General features: G+C 35.5%; 1 protein-coding gene across 5 annotated transcripts in view; it reads right to left on the bottom strand.

Moving 5' to 3' along the window:
* LOC134529646 (tigger transposable element-derived protein 4-like) overlaps positions 1-15,478 on the bottom strand; it is a 70,324-nt gene that overhangs the window by 43,163 nt on the left and 11,683 nt on the right. For all 5 annotated transcript variants that reach the window (XM_063363956.1, XM_063363958.1, XM_063363957.1 and 2 more), the window contains 5 exons: positions 11,536-11,627; positions 9,851-10,051; positions 7,969-8,173; positions 5,545-5,686; positions 206-360 (listed from right to left, as the gene is read on the bottom strand). In XM_063363956.1, the coding sequence (XP_063220026.1) occupies positions 206-360; positions 5,545-5,686; positions 7,969-8,173; positions 9,851-10,051; positions 11,536-11,627 (795 nt within the window). The remainder of the gene's footprint in view (positions 1-205; positions 361-5,544; positions 5,687-7,968; positions 8,174-9,850; positions 10,052-11,535; positions 11,628-15,478) is intronic.

Genomic DNA, 15,478 nt, shown 5'->3' with positions numbered 1-15,478 from the left:
GCAAAAAGTGACATAAAAAAGAATAGCTGAGTGGGCTAAGGTTTGTAAGTGCACCAGAACTAAACATTTTAATACCAATATCTAAATAAAATAAACAAAGTTTTTACATTCAATATAAATTTGTAGATTTCTAAAAATACTTCTAGTTGTAATATGTATTGTATAACTTTCTACACGAAACATCTGACTCGTTTATTTCACTCACAAGTTTGTGTCTTTGGTGTCGATGTTTGCTACCAAATAGCACAAATCTTCAACGAAGGATAGAATCAGAGCTGAGGTTTCGGCTTTGGGCGATGATGTCAACCTCAACCACAAAGGATTCACCAATCGTGGAGCAGAGAACAAATCTTCCAGCCACTACAGAAAAACATTTGACAAAAATTAATGAATCAAATTTGCACAGGCATATTACATAAAGAAATCACCAGTTAAAAACAATAATAATCTCACATTATGTATTTCAACAAAGACAAAACAAATCATGAATAACTTTTTATAAAATTTGAAAAAGTAATGTGGAGAGTATTTTTATTTACACCAAAATCATGAATACCCGAACATCAAATAACAAAATGCTTTCTTTAAAAAAAGGTTTACAAATCATTTCCTTTATGTGTGTATGTGAACATGTGTGCATGCATCTATACTTCATGCTACATGCTCTGTGTGAAGCTGTAATCAACAGATGTCCAGGAAGGTCACATGAAGCATATCTTATAGCCTCTTAACTGGCAAGCTGACATTCTGGCTCTCTACGGTATCCCTAGCCCTCACCAAACAGTACTACACCAAGTGTTCCTCTGCTTCTGTTATCCTCCGATACTGAGAAAATATGCTGCAATAAAAACCTTATTTTACACTTTCCAATGAAACTACGCGACTAGAAAAGATAATTGTAAAATAAAAAAAAGTGTAAAAAAGAGGGAGTTTCATTCTGGACTAGTGTTACACAGAACTACACAGAAAAATAAAGAAAAAGGGTCATTTCACACCCAAAAACACAGATAGTTTTAAAACGTTTTTTCTATAATGCTACCCATAAAATAACAACGGGTTAATTTGTTGGAAATGTTTTTAATTGAAAATAACTAGAGGAGAAATAAGTTACCTTTTAATTTTTGAAACAAATTCTGCTCATTGAAGACCTGTATCAGTTAGCTGAAATTGATACAATTATCTCAAGTTTTAAACTATGAAGCTCATTTAGGTGTTAATGAAAGATAATTTTCCACTATCTTCATGAAGGTCAAACAAGCATGAAAACCATTAATTGGCAAAAAATTATTTGACATGAAATAAAAGCTTTGAGTTTTTCCCCTTCAAAATATGCAATTGCTCATAGGTAGGGACAAGATTAGATATATGGTGAATCGCAATAAAACCGAAATAACTCCGCAAAGCATGTCAATACAACCGAAATGTAACTAAAAATATGACAGGGTGGCCACTCTTCTGGGATAATAAAATTCCTGGTTTTTTCCAGGTTTTTTCAAGGGTGGGTTTTATCAATATTTGCATACAATTTGCATTTATGTTACACAAAGCACACACAATATGATGTTTTATTGGCATTAAACAATAGACAACTTAACTATAGGCTTAAAAATTAAATCAATGAACTTGCTTAAAACAAAACCTACCACAAACAAAAAAAATTATAATCTCACGTCACCAAAATTACTTGACACCAAACGCACGTGTTTTGCCCCTCTTGCGTGGCTGGCTAATGCTGTTCTTACCATGCTACAAAAATTGCAAATGGCGTTTGTCCTGCACTTTGGATCTTTCTCCACTCATTCAAACTCTTCCGTATATTTGTCATTGTATGTGGTGACCGAACTCTTTGACATTTTGATAGTCTGCGCAAATTACATGTTAGATTAAAAAATTCAAAACAATGTCCCGCACAACTAAACTTTTAAAAAACTCGAAAAAAGTATCCGTGATACTGTGACGCAACAACATGAGCGCAAAGTAAAAAAAATATGTATATAAAACTAGTGCTACCAACATGCCGTGCGAGAAATTACTACCTCCCCACAACAACATTTTCAGCCAAAATGCTGTTGCTTTTGAATACAGAAACATAATATGGAAGTCTGAATTGTTATCGGTTTCTTACGTACTACAAAAGTTTTTAATTGCAATATGAACAAATTAACTTTCTCAAAATATAGCTCACGAGCATACTGTCGTGCTTCGACGGGTGGTGAACGTGCTCACGTTCAAGTTTCTTCATCATAGGCTTTTAACAGCCGTATGTTATTGCGATCGTTACTTCATAAAAAAAATTCCCGGTTCTAATAAAAATTCCTGGTTGATTCCAGGTATTCCTGGTTTTTTTTGTTAAGAAATCCTGGCTATTTCCCGCATTTTCCGATTTCCCGGTTGGCTGGCCACCATGTATGAAATCAATTTGCAAGCTGACAAAAATTAACTAAAATTAAAAAAAAAATATATCTACTATTATGGTGAATTCATTGAAAGTAAATTATTTAGCATGAATTTTGCACCAATATGTATGAACTAGGTAAATGGATTGGAAAAAAAATAATATTACATTGTTGATCTTGCATAGCTTAGTAACACATTTTGACATTAATGATGTTGGCACATTTATCAAACATACAAAAATTTGCCAATCAATTTTTACTTTTCTAAGTAAAGCCGTTCAAGACTTATTACAAATGATTTTATTGTATAAATGATCATGTGTCAGTCAAAATGAGACTATTTTGGTGAAATAAGTACTAACAAATTGTTTAGTTTCTACCACCTGCGATGCACCAAGCCAGAGTGTCTTTTTCATCCTTGTCAGTTATACTTGCCCGTATCTTTGGCGAGCATAGCTTGGAAAAGTCTCAGTCGTTTTGACCGCCATGTGACCGGAAGCCGAGCAACGTGGAAGCAGTGTTCCCCTCCCACGATGCCTGGAGAGAGAGGCCTCTACCAAGCGCCTCGCTGGCTGCCATCACCGCCTAGCCACGGTGCTGTCACCTCTACGCACTTGCACTTTACTACCGTCGGTGAGCCTTGCTTAATCTCTCATCAGTATTGGAAGATGAGTGAAATAAAATAGAAGTAGCACAAGTACAAGTCACTTGGCGAGTAGTTGAGGGAACTAACTTTACGAGTAGAAGAATTTGGCTTTTAAGTGCAGGCTATTTAGAGGTTGACATACGGTGACAGTGTGGATAAGAAGGCGGACGTGAAATAGTGGAGTTAGTTTTTTCATGACAATTACGAAATGTCATAACAGTTAATCAGAACTGGGGCTTACAAATTACATCACAAGTGTTAAGGACAACTGTACCACTATCCTAACTGCCCCACTAATATCTCATGCAGATAAAATATTTTCACAATAGAAGTAACATTACATCCATATTTTCAAATGTGAAAAATAAAGGAGCTTCACTGCTGCAGTAGGAAGTACTCATATTAAATACACCAATCCCTCACTTAGCACGACTAATTCGTTCCTAAAAATGTTCGTGTTAATCGAAATCGCGTATTCTGAAGCATTAGTCCCCATAAATATAAGGCTAAATTATTTAATGTGTTCCAAGATGTGTAGGGAAGTAATCTTTACATAATATAAATGGGTAGAATAATACTTGAAAATGCATATGTCATATCATTTATCTTTTTAAGCCTACCACCGAATACGTTAGATAAAGAAAACATGGCACAGTGTAACGGGAGATAAGTGGTAACATATTTACCGTCAGTCAGCAGGTTGGCTTGCCCGCCCAGGCGTGACCTTCAACACACGCGTGCGTCTGTCTGCCTGCTGTTGCAAGCAGCTGGATCCTTTGTTATTACGTTAAAAACTTAACAAAATTAAAACACTTTTATGAAATTAAGAACCGGTTTTATATAACTTTAAAACACACAGCCATATGTAAACATTTAATTTGTTATGCACACCTCTTATAAAAGCGGCTATGTAAACAAATCAGTTAACAGATAAACAGATTTAGATTTTCCCTAGAGCACAAACATAACATTAAAATAAAGTAAACTCCCGGTATATCGCGCCCCGATTGATCGCGGAATCGGGTATATCGCGGGTCAAACCATGTCCCTCAGTCAGAAATGAATAATAATAATGGAATAAATGGTTGACAGCCGATTAGGATAATTTTGCGTTGTAACTAACAAACTAAGCATCTGGCAGAAAAAAGCCTAGGCGTAGAAAATGTCCGCAGTAAAATTCTAAACAAGATATCTCCGTACATTATTCCTCTATCTTGTAGGGTTTTCAAATTATGGTCCAATCCAGCCCAGTGATATTTTCTGTAACACTAGTTCTTAACGTCGCTTTATCTCACAAATGAAGCATCGGACAGGGGACCTGATAAAGCCCACCGTCCAGCGACATTATCCAGCCTGACTCGGCTAACGGCACACACTGCACTTACTTTGTTACGGACACTGACGAAGCAGATACTGTGGCTAACACCACGAGACTGGCAGCAGCAGCTTGTGTGCCGCACGTGTGTATGGCGGCGTGTGGCGCGCTCGTAGGCCGTGCGACTAACTGTGCGCGGCACGCGGAAAAATAAAAACAATTCAACATTTAATATTTATCTTTAAAATTTATTATTTTTATTTTTTCACCCGTGTTTAGTGGAAACTGCGGATGCAAAGTCCGCACAAAGGCGGGCCGTCTATACTGTGCGTGCTTGCCGACCTATTAGAACACAGGCGGTGTTTTATGCCTTTTGACCTTGGTCACATCGAAACATCGCGGTTATGCAACAACGCGGGTAAAAGTTATGACCCCCGACAACCGCGTTAAATAGGGAGTGTACGTATGTACAATATGTACATATACAAAACATAAAAGTTAGTTAAATATTTTCTGGGGTGAAATTAACACTATCATCTTGCTTTTTTTTTTTAAAAAAACGTGTCCAATTTAATCTGCTTTGGTTTCTGTACGGTACGGCCTGGTCTGCAGCCGGGCATCAACGGTACGGCCTGGTCTGCAGCCGGGCATCAACAGTACGGCCCGGTGTTTGTTTATCTGCGTGCGCATCTCTTTCCCCTCGCATTCCAAACCACTCTTCCCCCCTCGAATTCCATACCTGACGTCGCGTCGTTTCCGAGATTTTTTTTAGCCTGTGGCGATTTCGTGCTAACTGAAATTTACAGACGTGCTATTCGAGACTAGGGCAGTAAAATTTACATCGTGCTAACTGAATTCGCATTAATTGAAGACGTGCTATGCGAGGGATTGGTGTACGTTGTTTACATCCTGGAATAGAAATTACAGACCTATGAACTTATGTTATCACGAAGATGATTACAAACATCTTTGTTTACAAGCCACGGAAAAAGTGCATGCAAGGTAATGGTGGGGGTGGTACTATGAAAAGGTTTTTAATACAACTACATTCCCAGTGCCTACGATTAATTCTAGTTTCTTCAGGAAAACTTTAATGGTATTAAGGTACATTTTTCATAACAATACCATCATCAGAAGAATCTACTAACTTATAGTAAATTAATTGCTTAAAGAAGTAAAATTAATACCTGTTGCATTCTCTCGGATCCTTCCATCATCAGGTGCACAAACTTATCTTTGTGAATATATGCTTGTTCCACAGAAAAACGGAGGCGTTCAATCATGTTTTCAACCAATATCATATGTTCAAAAAAGAACATTTCCATGTCTCTGAAAAAATAAATATCAAGAAACACTGTTGTAGATATGATTGAAGGTTCCTTACACTTTTAGACTATGCATGAAACTATATATGTAATGTAATGATTAGTTTGAAATTGTTCTACACACTGATGGACTCTTAGATACTGTATATATTTAGGCTCCTCAGGGTGACTAGCAAATCTGTAATGAAAAATTCCCTGAATTTACCAGGTTTGGGAAAAAATATCCCCTGACCATTGATATAAGTTAGTTGCCAATAATCATCAAAAATTCAAAATCACAACTCAAAGGCATACCACAATTCAATATTGCAACAGGCAACTACCAATTATTTTATTGCTCTACTGTTGATTACACTAAAGTCAATATGCACAGTTGAAGTGCTGATATACCTAGGTAGTTATGAGCAAAAAAGGGATGGGAGGAAAATTCTTTGTAACAATTGGATGCAGGTTGGAAAGGGGAAGTAAGGATGTGTACATGGAAACAGTACAAATTAAAATAAGCCTATGCTCTAACTTTAATTTTTCTTTAACCACATTTTTAAAAATATTCCCTGACTACCTGAGAAATTCTCTGACTTATCCTTGACTTTACCCTGTAGCTGAAAATACCTTGACTTTTCCATGATGTAATAAGCAAGCATTATTTATCTTTCAAAATACTGCTAAAATACATAATTACGAAACAAGTTAGCTGTTTCAGAAATCTTATTTTAAAAACAATGATGGGGATCAATTCAGAGTTCCCGCATTATTTTAGCTGCCAATTTTCCTGTCTCACATCATATTTTTTACCTGTCTCATCTGTGTTTCTGGAAACATAATTATAAAAACATTTCTTGTCCAAGCCACTATTCTGATCAAAAACTAAACATCAAGTTAAAAATAATTAAATTTTTCTACTAGTTGTAAGAAATTATGTAATAGTGATACACAAGGGACATCTCAGTTTACATTTATTGTTCTACATTTGAGGCATCTTTTATTTGTGCTTTTGCAATGCAATTTTATTTCTAAGATGTATATTTACTGAAACAAATGTTTATCTCCACACAAAATTCTTCAAATTTATTGTAAGAAGCCATGAAACATAAACTTAATGTAACCATCACTAAAACTTATGCTTTTCTCTATGACAAAAATTAGATTTTTTAGCAATAAAATATTTTTGAATTGGTACAAGTTTGTTTGGAAGAAAATTTGCTACACTAGCAAAGTTATTTTATGGTTTTATATTACAAATTCTTATTTTCTACCAACGAGCAACTGAAAATGGATTTCATGCTGGCTACTTGCTAAAAGTTAGTCACAAGTCCTAGTTCATGGTTTTTCTATTGGTCACAATGATAGGTCTTATTTCCCTTATATGATGTAGTTTATTCAGGAGATGTCTGCCTTATTAAATAAATTTATATTTAAAAAAAATTAAACCGAAGTTTACCTTAAAAGCATATGAAAATGGATGTCATATACACATTTTGTTAAAACGTAATGGTCACTTGGTGCATAAGATTAATTTTTTACGAAAAAAATGTGTTGACAATGCCCTCCTAAGGTATCTTTTTGTTTAGAAGTCATGTCACTACTGAGAAATGACTTCGCACTCCCTGCTTGTTAAAGGTTCAGCATGACTCTGTGTTATGCATTTTTTGGCAATAGCATACAATGTATTTCCTCTTCTGAAGTATCAATTTATTTGTAAGAGGTAATGCATTTGAATAAATTAATGTTTCAATACAAAATGTCTAATTTTCCATATGAAATCACTTAACTATCACAATAAATACTTTAATGGTGTGAGTTTATATATGTTTGGCCTATACGTATATCCACAGCACATTAATGTTGTGAATTATTTATTGATTTTTCTATGATATTGTAGTAAAAACTGTATTGACGTTCAAAAATCTGGTAGATTCTCTAATCTGGCATGGCTGTTGTACCAAACATGCTAGATTTAAGAACCTGTTTAGTATTGTGTCATATTTGATATAAGATATTGTAAAGTTTTAGTGTGAAAAGAGTTCTAACATGAGAAAACTTAGATACTCTGGTTCCACTGTGGCCATGTGGAGCACACAGTAACATGCAAGCCATGAATCACTCTGCTCTTTCACTTATGTGCACGCCACCTAGAACTTGGAACAGGTTTTAATTACTGTACTCTACCAGCACAGTCAACTAGAACAATGCTACGTAAAAGTAGCAAATGCAACCGTAACTGATTAAGGGATGTCAAGAGAAAAAAAGAAATATGTAGAAAGGATAATATAATTAAATACTTACGATTCACATTCACCAGTGAAAGTGACGAGAACAGCCAAACCTAATTTTGTGTTATGTTTATATGAGCTGCTTGTATTTTCTGAACAAGATGAACTGTTTGTGCAGTTTTCTAATGACATGTTTATCGTGTGCGACCATCTACGCCGTAGACCTCCAAAGCTGCCATCTGAGCAGCCACTAGTATGGCTCAGAAATGAGCCAGAATCTGCAAGAGGAAATTATGTTAGCAAGAGGGCTTTTATTTCTTACACAAATGTAATTCTTTGTCTAATGTTTAAGTACATGTGCACATAAGCACATGCAAACCGATACAAAACACACACAAAAGCACATGATTAAATAGAATATTTAATACTTGATTTGAACAGCTTTTGCTGATTTTGTTTTGGTGTAACAGCACTCTGTCTTGTACACACCCAACATCACAAACGTCAGTCCTTGAGAACCACTGTAATTTTGAAGCCAAATGAGTAAAATAATTTTTATGTAAGTAGCCAAAGTGATTATCTCAAATTTATTTATATACATGCTTATTATTTTAAACTGTAATTAGTTTGAAACAACGGCAACTGTTCCATATCAGGTATCCAAGTTTATCCCTTGATCCTTATGGCAAGATCATGTATATATTGATCCTGAGGTACATGTTTTAATTTTGTGCGTCAAAAATGCTGGTCAAACCAAAACTTTAATATCACAATACAAACTAATTATGTCAGGTCTTGAAATATTTCTTTCGTTTTCAACTTACAATCATATCTCAAGTTTTTGTCATGTCCAGCATCTTTCGTCATACCAAAATAAAACAGCAAGCATCATTTACTAATGCACACACGATCATGCCATCAGGATAAAGGGATAAACTTGGATACGTGAAATGGAACTTTTACCGAAACAACACTTCCAAACTTTCTTTAAACTAATTAAACTATAAGTGGTGTAATTTGTGAGTAAATGAAGACCCAGTCTAGTTATTTATGAAAAATTTACACCTTATAATACCCTCCACAAAATGATAGGTGCTACAGTGAATGAATTGTCAAGATTTCTCACCTTTTACAGTGACAATCTAGGTTTGATTCCTGGCTGGGTCAAACTTTGACATTCCGGAAGTGGGAAAAGTGGATATTGCTATGATCAGCTGGTGGACCTTTTCATTAGTGCATTTCGTAAATGCTCCATTCTCATCTCATCACCCCTCACTGTCTCTAATGTACCAATGTTTACAAGATGTTAAGCCCCAATGTACTCATTATTCATCAAACTAATTATTGTATGGGTTGAACTGAATTTTAAGACTCATTAAGAATGTAATGACAACTGGTAACCAAGTACAGAATAACGGTGTTTTGATCAATTGAATGCAAAATAATAGAAAACAGAAATAAAAACAAAAGAAATGTATCATAAATCAGAATACTACATTATTTGGGTTAGTTTTTCAAACAAACAACTAGAAAACAACAAGAAAATTTTATATATGTAATATAGGACAGCTGGAGGATAAGATTATTATGGGTGACTTCATTAAGAACCTCAAATATAAATAATTCTCTCTGTAGTAAGAGAGTTAGGCAGGTAAAAGTCACATGGCAAATTTGATATTTACTTAATTGTGAAAGAACCCACATTAACAGAAACTAAGCAGAACTTCAAGAACTAAACTATGAACCAACCAAATGTAACATATACAATTAGATGTGTCTATGACATTGAGAACTACTGCCACACACTTACCATAACCATTTTTTTTTTTTAAATATGAACAATATCTTTAAAACGTTTTAAGTTGTTCTATTCTAATAAGCATTTTTATTTTTCAGTTTTTTGACATGATCTACTACATTCAAATTCCAATCCTGGCATGCCCTAAGGAACTTACTTCGCCTTGAGTTAACATAAGTAGGATACATTATTGAACTTCCACAGTTGAAATTGTTGTCTGATCCTATACTGCTGCTGGACTGTATTGAAGCATTTCCGTAAACACCACTGTCTATTTCCAAGCTGCCTCCGGTACTCTTCCCCGGCAAGTTACACAGTGGTACATCTACAGGTCCACTACCTTTGTACGACCAAGTCCCTGAAAAAAAAATGGAATATGATATTGAAACCAATTAAAAATTACAATTAAAAACTGCTAGGAGTTAAATAACAGACAAAATCATAGCCACTAGTCAGATATGATATAGAAGGAAAATTAAATACATTAAAACACCGTAAGTTATTTTAGAAAAATATTTGTAAAATCTTTTAAACTTCATGGTTTTTCCTGAACGAAAAATAGTTAAATAATACTCAACTGATCAATAATTTGGATGATTTTTTTGCAATACTAGACCAAGTGCTAAAAAGCCATTCTGAGATAATTGAACTTGAAGTTTCCAATAAAATAAAAAATCAGTTTATTGTTCAATTATTCCAATTTTTTTTCACTATAGAAGAATCATCATTGTTTAATTTAGTTTTGAAACATCAACCTGATTACTAGGAACATGTGTTTATCCAAATTGCAGTAAAACAAAATTTTATGTGACTTTCTGCCTTTTTTGGTTAAAAATGTGAATTTTCCTTTCTCACTCAAACTTTTCTTGTTATAAGCAAAACTCTGCACAGAGAATTCAGTATATTCACCAAAATATAGATGTGTACCTTTGGCATCTTGCTGCTGGCATTCACGTATGGAAGCATACAATCTTTGGTAATGGTGCAGTGTTTTTTCAAAAACCAAGATAATGCAAATGGATGAAACCCAAAAAATAGTCAAGACAGTCATTAAACTGACATTTTTCATCGTTTGATTGCATTTTTTTGGTCCGAAATGACTATGAAAAGTGATATAAGTTCATATTTTTATATGTCAATTTCGCATTATTTTCAAGTTTTGGAATTGGATTCTCGGTATTTAAATATTGCAAGCAAATATTTAAATATTGTAATAATACACTGTAAATCTTGTCAAATTCTTTTCTGGAATTTTCCTCACCTACTTTTTCCAAACATATGATCTTTTGTGAACCAGTGCTCTCTAGACCAACAACCAGTCAAAGGTGCTTGGTCTACTATTACAGAATCAAATATTGGGTTATGGCTTTTGATTATGAGATGCAAAATAGAAAATTACACATAGGCAAAGTGGCACTTAGTTTTTCAAATTTTTCAAGACAACCGTCACTAGAGCACGAATGGTGATTTTTTTCTCAACTACGTTATATTGTTTCTCAACAAAATGTTCACAAATACTGTTTTAAAGGAATGCCGCTTGGTTTAATGATGTATTATATTGTCCATTTGGGTCATAAAACAGTACAGGGTCTTAAGGTTTTTAAAATATTATAATTTTTGTTTCTTTTCACACCTTCCCACTCCCAACATCTAATGTCTCTTCCTCTATCTTTTCACCAATTCTCCACCACTTTTATTACCATATGTTTATTTAATTATTGAAATTAAGTTTTATCAAATGTTCACAAAATATTACATGGTTTGAAATTAAATTTAAGAATAATACCATGAAGGTTCTATCAGTTGCACAAAAATAAATAATTATTGTTATAAATTACTCACCAAGCTTTGAGTTTGAGCTGCTAATATTTGAGGAGGAATATTCATTCATAGAATGAATAGAGCTGCCAAAGGAGTCTTCCAAACTTCTTTCACTGCAGAATGAACAAAGGAATTTAATTTAATTTAATTTACAATACATAATAAAACCACTCTCAAAATTACAAGTGCCACAAGAAAATAAAAAAAATTATTGATTATCTGAACTTTGAATATTTGAAAAACAAGAATAATAAGTACCATAAACATTCTTTAATCCAACACATTTGGGTCCACAGATGTGCCGGATTAGCAATTTAGCCAGATTATCGAACGTTAATGTAGTTTTAATGTATAATTACCAAAGAAAAAATGATTAAATAACCAAAAAATTTAATACACATCAAATACATAAGCCTAATTACACATATAAACTCGCAATGTTGAAATATTTATTATGATTGTTAAGTTGTTTATAACATAAGTGTTGAATGATCTGTTATTTAATCATTCATTTATTCAAATAAAGTACTTCTATTGAATAAAAAGGTATTTAATAAGGGCATACACATAATCTCAAAATGCCATAGGGAGCATAAACATAGCATGATGCCAAACGTTTAGCGAGCGACCAGCACAAATTCCATTTTCAAAAGCCTGTTGCAAGAAATAAGTAATTTTATTGTTTAAGTTAATATTTATTTTATCAGCCACTTGTCTTCTGAAGAGAAAGATACCAAAAAAGGGCATATTCACCATATTGTTGTAGAAAAAAAAACTAAGCTAATCACAGAATGGCGATTAAGTTCCAACAAAATTTGTGCACTAAATCCATTTTCATAGGCTTCTATTAGTAATTTTAATAAAAAAAAATTTTTAAATATAAATTTATTTAAGAAGGTAGAAGTATTCAAAACAAAACAATACCATATAAGGGTAAATATAACCTTCTATATAACGACATGTATCATCTGAATACAATCCGGCGGACTGTGCCTCCCGTGGCCTTCTACCTACTCAGTTGCTAAACCACCACTTGTGGTGGACAGGGTCATTATGGTTACAAGAGCCAACTCAGTATTGGCCTCCAAAATCCCAACACGCTGTTGAAGCGGACCCAGTCCTTCTGGAACACAAGGCTGTGACATTGGAAACTATGACCCACAATCGTGATTTAGAACATCTGGTAACCAGATTCAGCCATCTTACCAAGTTGTTGAGGGTCACAGCATTTATGTTGCGTTTTATTCACAACTTGCGTACTTCCCACTCAGCACGTGTATATGGGAGCCTCACACCCTTGGAATTGAATCATGCATTAAGGCTTTGGCTGCTTCGCACTCAATCTAGTTCATTCCAGGGGGACATTGATGCTCTTAGGAGAGCTCGTTGCACTTCTTCCCAGATTCGAAAACTAGTACCCTTTCTGGATGAGCATGGATTGGTTAGGGTGGGTGGCAGACTGCCTAAAACTACAGTCCATTTGAACACCAACACCCATTGCTTCTGCCGAAATCCGATCCTCTGACTGATCTCATCATACGCCATTATCACGACAAAAATAATTATCCAGAAGTTCAGACACTCAAGAGGTATTCTGAGGGAACAGTTTTGGATCTTGGGTGACAAGGATGCCATTACTCGCTTACTGCGTACATGCTTGCGCTGCTTCAGGCAAAGACCATCCTTTGCTCAACCTAGGATGGGAGATCTTCCAGCCATGAGGGTTCAGCAGATCAAGCCCTTTGCTAAGTCAGGAGTCGACTATGCTGGACCATTTCCCATCAAACTTGCTAGAGTGCGCAGGGCACCCATCTTGAAGGCTTACCTTTGTATCTTTGCATGCTGTGCCACCAAAGCCGTCCACATTGAACTGGCCTCTGATCTATCCACTGAGGCATTTCTTGCTGCTTACAAGCACTTCATTGGTAGGCAAGGAAGATCTTCAGACATTTACACAGATTGTGGCACAAACTTTGTGGGAGCACACAATCACCTCAAGGAGCTTCAACAGCTAGTGTCGTCACCTGTTCATCAAAAAGCCATCACGGATGCCGTGTCTCAGCTTGGTATTACATGGCACTTCAACCCACTTGCCACTCCTCACTTCGGAGGCCTCTGGGAGGCTGGAGTCAAATCTTTCAAAACCCATCTTCAGAAAGTGATTGGTGAGCAGGTGTTGACGTATGAAGAGTTGCATAGTGTACTGGTCCAGGAGGAAGCCACCTTGAATTCCCGACTGTTGTGTCCATTGAGCAGCGACCCCGACGACGTCAATGCGTTGACTCCTGGTCATTTCTTGACATTGAAACCATTGGTAACATTGTCAGAGCCTGATCTTCAGAATGTTCCGCTAAATCATCTAAATCGTTGGCAGCTTGTGGAGCGGCTACAGCAGGATTTCTGGCATCGCTGGCACAGAGACTATCTGCACACTTTGCAACAGCGACATAAGTGGCACAAACCAGCAACGCCTCTTGTACCCCATCAGCTCGTGCTGCTGAAAGAAGAGAGATCACCACCTCTTCAGTGGCGCCTGGGGCGTATCCAGAACCTTCACCCTGGAAAGGATGGTGTGGCAAGAGTGGCTACTGTGCGCACCATAACTGGATCTCTCAACGCCCAGTGGTCAAGCTCTGTCCCCTACCATTGTGTTGAAATGATGTTTCAAGGTGGGCGGAATGTTCAGACTGTGTATTAGTGTGTGTAATTTTGTGTTAGTAACATTGATTAGACCTCAACGTAATCAGTGCTTATGAGAAGTCTCTAAATACTTCAAGTTGTATTTCCTGCGCTGCTGTGTAGTGGCAACCATTATCCAGCATCCTCTGCCAATAGTTGGCAGCCCTGAACTTCCAGCCGGAAGTCAGTCATATTTTTCATCATGGCGGTGAGTAGTACTATGGTGTAGCCTCACGGTTAAATTGTTGTATTATAATGGCATCTATAATCATTATCGTATACAGTCCACTCAGTCATCGTGCTATAACATGTACTTTAAAAAAAAAGTAAAATTTTTCATACACTTAGGCTTGCATTCCTCAATAGAATTGGTTATAGAGTTCCAAAACAAACCTGATGCATATGATATAGTTGCCTTATGAATAGTTTGCTATTTATAATGATGTATATTCATGACCAAATTATTGAGACCCTCACTGAAACATCTGTTTTATGAGACAGATAATATTTTGAGTCCCCTATGAGAGGTTATGACACATGAATCTAGCTCTGACTAGTGGCTAATAAGAACAGTACAAAACCATTGAATACAAACAAAAACAACAACTGTTATTTTATATGTAGTTATAATATAGTACATACTTAGTAGAAAAAAGTTGTAGATGATAAAAATATGTATACAGAGAAAATTCTCGTTACTGCTTTGCGATTAGTTTGTGTTTGATAGCAAGAGTACGTTGAGTTATTTGCTTGGCAGCATTATTTACACTAGTGTTGACTGATGATGTGGAGGTAAATAAAGCAATAGGTGCTTGGGGACAGTTTATTTCCTCAGAAATAGATAGTGCACCTAATGTGGCTGAGTACAATATATTTTTTGTAATTTGTAATGCCTTTGATAAAAAAAATTTTCAGATAGTTTTATTTTTAATATGCCCACACAATATAAGACTTGGTTGTTGCTTGTACATAAAATATTGTTTGCTTAATGCATGCTTAATAAATGATTTTGAAAAAGATTTTGGAAATGTATCCACCATTTGTGCCAGATATGAGATAGTAGTTGAGGTAGTAGGGGAGGTCATGGCAGCTCCAAACTTTGAGAGCACTTGCAACAAAACTAAAACTGCAAAGTACTTCGCAAATCTTGTTTCCTACTAAAACAGGGTGCATGGAGAAAGCTACATGCATCTGTCTTACAATTTGTGTTCAAGAATGTCTGCCTCAGTGATTGCTACCCACCAAAATGAAGTTCTACTCAAAGCCTTCCAAATTCTTATCAGTG

The sequence above is a fragment of the Bacillus rossius genome, chromosome 2 (assembly GCF_032445375.1).
Source record: "Bacillus rossius redtenbacheri isolate Brsri chromosome 2, Brsri_v3, whole genome shotgun sequence".
NCBI classification, from domain to species: Eukaryota; Metazoa; Arthropoda; class Insecta; order Phasmatodea; family Bacillidae; genus Bacillus; species Bacillus rossius.
The sequence above is the reverse complement of the archived record's forward strand: the minus strand, read 5'-3'. Positions and strand labels throughout refer to the sequence as shown.